Source organism: Pipra filicauda, unplaced genomic scaffold (genome assembly GCF_003945595.2).
Source record: "Pipra filicauda isolate LSUMZ 115617 unplaced genomic scaffold, ASM394559v2 scaffold463_size517996_pilon, whole genome shotgun sequence".
Classification (NCBI taxonomy): domain Eukaryota; kingdom Metazoa; phylum Chordata; class Aves; order Passeriformes; family Pipridae; genus Pipra; species Pipra filicauda.
In genome coordinates this window covers 509,959-518,005 of record NW_024104602.1, presented here as the reverse complement: position 1 = coordinate 518,005, position 8,047 = coordinate 509,959, and the positions used below count along the sequence as shown (strand labels likewise).

General features: G+C 53.4%; 1 protein-coding gene and 1 long non-coding RNA gene across 2 annotated transcripts; both read right to left on the bottom strand.

The window, feature by feature from the left end:
- Position 1: 1 nt before the first annotated feature.
- Positions 2-862, bottom strand: LOC120324227. The gene is made up of 3 exons (XR_005565358.1): positions 680-862; positions 293-431; positions 2-44 (listed from the first exon to the last, which is right to left on the bottom strand). It is a non-coding gene; the product is annotated as an uncharacterized LOC120324227 (long non-coding RNA).
- A 439-nt stretch (positions 863-1,301) lies between these two features.
- Positions 1,302-7,969, bottom strand: RAD51 (RAD51 recombinase). The gene is made up of 10 exons (XM_027749370.2): positions 7,939-7,969; positions 6,997-7,105; positions 6,451-6,588; positions 5,929-6,046; positions 5,318-5,409; positions 4,496-4,590; positions 3,505-3,618; positions 2,823-2,952; positions 2,482-2,603; positions 1,302-2,223 (listed from the first exon to the last, which is right to left on the bottom strand). The coding sequence occupies exons 2-10, from the start codon at positions 7,081-7,083 to the stop codon at positions 2,100-2,102; spliced, it is 1,020 nt and encodes a 339-aa protein (XP_027605171.2). The 5' UTR covers positions 7,084-7,105; positions 7,939-7,969; the 3' UTR covers positions 1,302-2,099.
- Between the last annotated feature and the right edge of the window lie 78 nt (positions 7,970-8,047).

Below are 8,047 nucleotides of genomic sequence, written 5' to 3'. Positions count from 1 at the left end.
GGAGAAAGGGTGACCTCAGGGACACAGTGGCACTCGACATCCTGCTGAGAGAGCAAGGAAACCTTTTTTTGCGAGAGAGCACAGCAACCCCCCTGTCCTTGCAAAAAGGGAACCGATTCTCCTGGACATTTCTCCAACACTCAAGGTCCTTTTTAAGCTGCTCTCGTGGCTCCAAACCTGCTCGGGGTCTCTCCCAGCTGTTGGCTCTCCGTGGAGTTAACAGGCACACACTCTATTCCATCCTCCCCCAGCCAAACCCAATTCTCACCGGCAGGACGGGCCCTGCCCTTACCTGTCCAAGCTCCCAGCTCGGCACAGCCGTGGGGACGGAGCAGCTTCCCAAGGCAGCTCCCGCCCGGCAGGAAGCACAACTCGCCACACTCCACCAGCCGCTGGGCACTGACCTGAGCTGAGCCCCAGGGAGGGCACAACTGGACAGAGAAGGAGCAAAAAGCATTAACGCAGCACCAAGAAACTGACACCAGTCTTTGCCTCCTAACCCTGCACGGGGAATGGCTTTGGGATTCCGAGGCAAACCCTGAGACACCCAGAGAGCAACAGCCCCGCAGCCCTGCCACGGCTCCCCACGGGGTCACCCGGCAGGTAACGGGCTTACTCGGACCCCGCTGCCCAGCACAACGCGCCCCTAAACGCCCCCCAGCTGCCCCGGTCCACAAACCCAGCGGCCAAGGCGCTCTCCCCTCCGCAGCCCGGGCAGCAGCGGAGCCGCGCCCTCAGCCCTCACACACACAACCGGCCACACCCCCCCCGCCGGTCCTTTATACCGCGGGCCGGCAGCGCTGCCCAATCAGCGCTCGAGCGCCTCCGCCCAATCCCAGCCCGCCTGGCCCCGCGGCCCCGCCCCGCCCGCTCAGCCCGGCCCCGCCCCTCGGCGCGGCCCCGTCCCCCGCTCCCTCAGCGCGGCTCCCGCCGCCGCCGCAGCCCCGGCGGGCGCTGCTGGGACCGGGGAAGGGCGGGTGGGAGCTCCGCGGTCACGGCCCGACCGGGAGCTCTCCTAGGAAAAGAGGGAGGCGGGGAGCGGGCGGGAGCGGGGCCCTGCGGGGCATGCGGCGTTCTTGGGGGCGGGCAGGGCGGGGCCGGGCCGGGATTGGCTGGACTGGACGGGGGGCGGGGCTGCGCGGGCCGCGGGCTATAAAAACCGTGGCGGGGGGGGTATTTATGTCACCTCTGTCCCCTCTAAGTTATCCCGGGTTTTCCCAGCTGAAAGCTGCAAGGAAGCACACTCCCTTATCAATGATTTGCTTTAATTAACCAACTCAAATGAACAAATTAAAACCAAATCAATATTATATTATTCTCTTTAATCAAGATATATACATATTGCAGAATACAAAAGAACTTTTTTAGCCCCAAAAACTCTTAAAAGAGATATATAGGGCACGGCTGCACTGCACCTCCAAACCAAGGACAATTAGGAGAAAAGAAAAACCCAGACTGAGATTCCTTGGAGATTGGTGCAGCTGCTTCCATCCAAAAAAATCCTTGGTCTGCATGAACACCTGCCTGAATCCTAGGAACCTGTGATGTCATCAATATCCTCATGGTCCTTTTTATTAAAAGTAGATTTCCACGGAGAATTAATGAAATACAGAAAATTAAACTGAAATGTAAATGAACATTCCCCCAGCTCAGCAGGTTGCAGCATCCAAAAGAAAATGAACAGAAAGATTATGGACTGGGATCATCACCAATCCCAAGTCCCTAGTGTGGAATACCACTCTGCTTGGTTTTATAAATCACCACTTTTCTTACTGGGCAAACCCACCAACTTTAGTTCAAATTCACCAAGTTCAGAACTGCGGCCACATGGATTTTACTGCCCCACGTGCATGGTGGAACCCAGGAGAACACAAAGGGTGTGGGTCCTCTGGGAATGTTCACAAGGCACCACACGGATCCGATCTGTGACTACAGCCCAGTGGGAGATCTCTTCCCAACCCTTCCAGGTGTCCTGATGGACACATCCCGACACACAACAGGTTCCTCTGCCAGCTGCGTTGGGGAGTATCTGTAAGGTGCCACACAGAAAGGAGCCCCTCATGGACATAGTCTTGGGACTCGGGGGAAAAAAGCACTTTTCAGTCCTTAGCATCTCCCACTCCGTCGGCATTGATAGCAAACATGGCCTCAGCCTCGGGAAGACACGGAGAGTCGTAGATTTTACAGATCCTGGTCTCTCCCCGGCCTTTCCGCAGGTACAGTCTGACAGGGAGAGGGAAGGAAACAGGTCAGGGTGCACAGCCTACTTCCAGAAAATCATCATAATCCATAAAGCACTATGGGGAGCTGTAGGAACATTCCCAAAACGTTCATTTCCCTGAGGGCTCAGAGTGGCACTAAATCAAAGCACAGGCTGGACCTGCCGCAGACAGATCACATAAACCCCAGAAGTAAAAACTACTTAGCCAATTCCATAAACCCCAAGTCAGGCTCCTGGGAGGCGACCATCTCTCCTCTCACCTGGTGGTGGAAGCATGAGCGATGATATTCCCTCCGATGGGTTTTTTGGGATCCGCGGCGAACATGGCGGCTCCATCCACCTGTGCCACCACCTGGTTGGTGATGACGACGGCCACGCCAAACTGCAGGGGCAAACAACCAGAACCCAGCTATTCCCCACAGTCTGAACAGAATGGGGGGAAACAGAGCCAGGTGCACCCCTGCTGTCCATAACTGGGGCATCGAGCCCCTCCAAACCAAGGGAAGCGGAGACTGAGCGACAAAGCCCTTTGCATCAAATTGCTGGGATTCATGAGGAAAGCAAGGAGTTCTACCTGGGGAATGAAGCAGCGCTGTGTTACCTCATCTGCCAGGCGCAGCAGCATCCGCAGGAACCTGGCCAGGTGCATCTGCCTGGCGGAGAGCTCCCCCCTTCCCGAGTAATCCGTGCGGTACAGGGCCGTGGCGCTGTCCACGATCAGCAGCGCGTACCTGCCAAAGGCACTCAGGGTCAGCAGCACTGCCAAGCACGGCCAACGCCTCCACGGGAGTGTGCTGGTGCCTGGAGAGCTGGGATGCTGCTCCAGGTGGGGTGGCAGCTCCTCCCCACACAAGAAAACCCAGCAAGCCCAAAGAAACTCCTGCGTGGTTAAAAAATTAGATTCACTGTGGTGATACGAACGTCCTGTTTGGACAGCACAGGTATCTGTGGACAGGTTCCTACACACCCTGTTCCACCATCACATTCCCTCTAAGGCTGTGTAAATCTTACTTCCAGTCCCAGGTTTTCTGGGAGCTTGGAAAAAATCAACGTTATTTCTAAAAACAGTTAGAAATCGAGCTTTAAAGTTGTTTCTCAGGCTGGCACTTGATGGACAGTTTACTGTCCTTGTACAGTGACATCGGGCCGAGCCAGTCGCTGTCGCCCCGAATTCCAGCAGCCAGAGGTGTTGCTGATCACTGACTGCCCACAGAGCTTGTCACCTGGATAAGCCTAAGGATAACCCTATTTGGGAACAGGATCCATGACATCAGAGTTCTTACCGTGACTCAGCCATCATGGCCGAGGCCTGATAGAGCAGCTGGGTCTGGTGGTCGGTGTTGAAGCCCCGGGCATAGGCCACGTTGTCCAGGACGTCGCTGCCAGACAGGCCATACCTGGGGAAACACCAGGGGAAATAAAGACAGAAACCTCTAAGTGACAACTTCCTCCATAGGAGTTATCCTGCAGCTTCACTTAAAGGCTGGAATAAAAACTCACGTTCCTGGGAGAGAGAAAAACAGAGGGAAAAAATGCAACACGTGGGGATGAAAAGAGAACAGAATAATTGGAACCATTTTAAATGGATGAGAGGAAACAGCTTCAAGTGATACCAGGGGAGGTTCAGGTTGGATATTGGGACATTTATTAATGGAAAGGCTGCCCAGCCCTGGCACAGGCTCCCCAGGGCAGTGGAGGAGTCCCCATCCCTGGAGGGATGTAAAGCCCTGTGGATGTGGCACTTGGGGACATGGGTTAGTGGTGGCCTTGGCAGTGCTGGGCAGTGGCTGGATCGTAGAGGGCTTTTCCAACCTGAACAATTCCATGATTCCAAGTACTCTCTGTATACAGCCAGCACAGACACACCTATGACTGCTGCAAACATCATTTCCCTTTCTCATCAGTATCAAGTGTTATCAGTGTCATCCAGACGTGTTTGTTGACAAATATCCACCGCTGGGAGCACTCCTTGCTGCAGGAAAAGCCAGCAGGATTAGACCGAATTCCCTTCCAAGATAGCTGGCAGGATCTGGTACTGTCCCCAGCTGCTTGGGAAGCTCACATGCCCTTCCAGTAGCAAAAAGTGAGGGAAATCACTTCCTGCTGAGGGACAACGACACGAGAGCTGTAGGGAGAGAGCGGCAGAGGTGGGAAAGGAACAGCAACAGCAGATGTTTCCAGAGTGAACATCTGTCAAGTCAACCTCCAGGGCCTGTGTAAAATGTCTTCCAGCTAAGCTGTGAAGAGATATATTCCTTTCTTCCCCTCACAGACCTTTCAGCCACAGCCAGGAGCCGCTCCGGACGGAAGGTCCCCTCTGTGTCGATGTACATGGCTTTTCCCTCTCCACCACCACGGTCAATGGGGAGCTAAAGGAGAAGGGAATAAAGGAACATGGAATGAAGTGTCCATAAACACACCAGAGATGGCCTTATGCCCTCACTGATATCATACATAACACCATAGGTAACATCCCAAGTTACTGTGACTAAAGTCCCACTTAGCTGGGAAAAAAAAAAAGGAAAGATTACTGGTTCTGATCTTCAACACCTTCCTTCTGGTACCCTGGAGTGCCAGGACAAGGGGGAGGGATAGATTGGATATTGGGAAGGAATTCTTCCCTGTGAGGGTGGGGAGGCCCTGGCACAGGTTGCCCAGAGAAGCTGTGGCTGCCCCATCCCTGGGAGTGTCCAAGGCTAGGCTGGATGAGGCTTGGAGCAACCTGGGATAGTGGAAGGTGTCCCTGCCCATGGAAGTGGATGGGCTTTGAGGTCCCTTCCAACCCAAACCATTTCAGGATTCCATGATTCCACATAAGAGGGCAGGTGCTCAACTTTGAGCTGGTAAGTTTAGGGAGTCAACTAAATTACCAAATTAAGTCCAAGCCTCTAATATTTTATGGAATACTAAAATCTCTTGAAGTCTGAAATTAAAGAGTACATCTACTAAAGCTTGGAGTTTCTGGACCAGGCTGTAACAAACAGCAACCTCTAGAAAGCAATAAACACTTAGAAAGCCAAGAAAAGTGCCCAAATTAGCAAATTCCCAAATGCTGTGGTGTCTGTACATTGGATTGTAATGAGGTGACCCGCTCACCTGACAGGTGACTGCCAGTGTGTGACACAGCTGTGTCTTCCCAGTACGGAACTCCCCAAATAACTCTGTTATGGACCCTGTTTCTATTCCTCCTAAAGGGAAGAGAATAATAATAATAAATAACAATAAAAATTACAAACAAAAACCACATGCAAAAACATTGCAACTACAGAGACTCAGTCAAATATTTAATTTGGCCAAAAGCTTCAAAATTAATTGGGAAAATTCATTGTCATTCTGAAGTTTGTTCATATTATAGATCAAAAGATGAGGTGTGTTTTTGAAGATGCTGCAGAGCTGAAATTATTTGGTTTATTTTTGGATTACCAGAAGAATGGTGAGATGGTGATACCCAGTTTTGCTTTCTTGAAATATGTCACGGACTAGAATAAACCAGAAACATCCCAAAGTGGAGAGCTCTGGATCTTGCATTGTGACTAAAAGGCTTAAAAACTGTTTCTGCAGCTTCTAAAATGAAATCAATTATACAAGAGCAGTACTTGATGAGAGTTTTCACTTGTTCTGTGTGATGTTGTGCAAGGATCATGTTCACAGTAAAAAGCCCACCCCAGTAATGGAGGTTAAGCAGTAAAGAGCAATAAAGTGATTACCCTGAAGCAGTTTGTCCAGTTCCTTGGAGCCAGTGGTGATCTGGATGATCTCTGACCTCCGCTGGTGGAATTCCGTGGCCGTGGTGAAACCCATGGGAACCAGTTTGGCTGCCTCAGCCTGAGGGAAAACCAAACAGAGCAGTGCCAGGAGAGCTCACCCTGTTCATTAACCCCCAGTAATTAATATTCCCTGCTTTGTGGAGAAGCACCTGTATCATTCCACGCACATTTTATTTTACAGACTGGGCACTAGTTGGTACCTCTGAACAGAACTGAAATTGTGCTCCAGGAAAAAGCTCCAACATCCATTTTGTGTGTTTTATGGAAATATCTTCCCCTTGCCCCCCACCCTTCCAGCTCAGTTCTGTCCTGGTGGGTTTTGTCCCTTCTCATCAGAAGCCATGTCACACCTCTAACCACCTTTACTGCCCTTTGAAGACCTTCCAAATCCACCAGAACTCTTCAAGCCAGTAGAAAGAAGCTTGTGGAATATCTTGGGTCAATGTTCCATAACATCCTTACCAAGATTTTGTCAGCTTTGGCTTCGCTGATGCCTTTGATGTTCAGCAGCTCCTTCTTTGGTGCATAAGCCACGGCCTCCACGGTGTGAAATCCAGCCTCCTCCAGCTTCTTCACATCGTTGGCATTTATACCACATTGCTGGGAGAGAGGGGGAAAAAGGGACAAATTTTGATTATTTTCGATTGTTTTGGTTTTTTTTTTTGACAGAACACAAGTAAGAATTTAGCAAGAGTTTTCAGATACACCTTGCTTTCAAAGAAAAAGGTTTAGATGGGATATTGTGAAGGAATTCTTCCCTGTGAAGGTGGGGAGGTCCTGGCACAGGTTGCCCAGAGAAGCTGTGGCTGCCCCATCCCTGGGAGTGTCCAAGGCCAGGTTGGACAGGGCTTGGAGCAACCTGGGCTAGAGGAAGGTGTCCCTGCCCATGGCAGAGGGGTGGTACTGGAGGGGCTTTAAAGTCCCTCCCAAACCAAACCAGTCTGGGATTCTACGAAAAAGACCAGCAGATCTCTGGAAAACTTACTCCAGAGGCAAGTGCTCTCCTACCTCCAGCCTGGATATGAGCTGTGGCCCAAAGCTCTCCTCCTCTGCCGACGTGTCCGCGCTGGCCTCCAGCTGCATCTGCATGGCCATGGCAGCGAGGGGCCAGGACCCCCTGGAAGGGACCAAACATCTCAGGATCCCGTTTCAGGAAGAGCTCGTGAGGTCACACGAGTCAGAATCATGGAATTATTCAGGCTGGAAAAGCCCTCCGAACTGGCACCAGCTGTCGTGGCTGGGCTGTGCCTCAGAGCCGTCCTCGGGACAGCCACTAACATCTTAGGAAGGGCTGGAAGGGGCTCCAGACCCTGCAGAGGATCTATCCCACCCTCGGGAATGCTGAGCAGGATGGGAGGCACGAGCTGCCACGGGAAACTGAAGGAAATAAGGGAACTCACACATTTTGGATACAACACAGAGTTTGGATATTGTAGTGAAAGGACAGCGGGGGGATGAATTCCAACCGGCAGAGGGGAAATTTACACTGGATAATGGGAAGAAATTCCTGGCTGTGAGGGCGGTGAGGCCCTGGCACAGGTTGCCCAGAGAAGCTGTGGCTGTCCCATCCCTGGAAGTGTCCAAGGCCAGGCTGGACGGCGCTTGGAGTAACCTGGGCTGGTGGGAGGTGTCCCAGCCCACGGCCGGGGGTGGGATGGATGATCTTTAAGGTCCCTTCCCACCCGACCCTTCCGGGACTCCACGGTTCCCGCCGCCCCCGGAGCCAGCGGCCCCTGCCCGGTGCCAGCCCGCGGTCTGTGGCTCCCCGGTGTCCCCGCCGTGTCCCCCCGCCGAGCCGGTCCCGGCCCTTTGTTCGATCCCCTCACGGCCCCTCCGCTCCCGCCCCGCTCCCCTCAGCCCGCCCTGGGCCGGCGCTGGACCGGCCGCTCCCGGCACCGGGGAGGCCCCGGGGGAGCCCCGCGACCGCCCGGCGGGCCCCGCCCGTCTCACCCCGGTGCCGATCCCGATCCCGATCCCGATCCCGGTCCCGTCCCGGCCGTTCGGACGCTCCCGCCGCCCCGTCACGTGACGCGCCCGCCTGCGCGCGCAGAGGCCCCGC

Coding starts and splice junctions, on each gene's coding strand:
- RAD51 (XM_027749370.2), bottom strand. CDS start 7,083: ATGGCCATGCAGATGCAGCTGGAGGCCAGCGCGGACACGTCGGCAGAG. Junction 6,589..6,996: donor AGCTCATATCCAGGCTGGAG/GTAGGAGAGCAC, acceptor CCTCTCTCCCAG/CAATGTGGTATAAATGCCAA. Junction 4,591..5,317: donor CACTGGCAGTCACCTGTCAG/GTGAGCGGGTCA, acceptor CTTCTCCTTTAG/CTCCCCATTGACCGTGGTGG.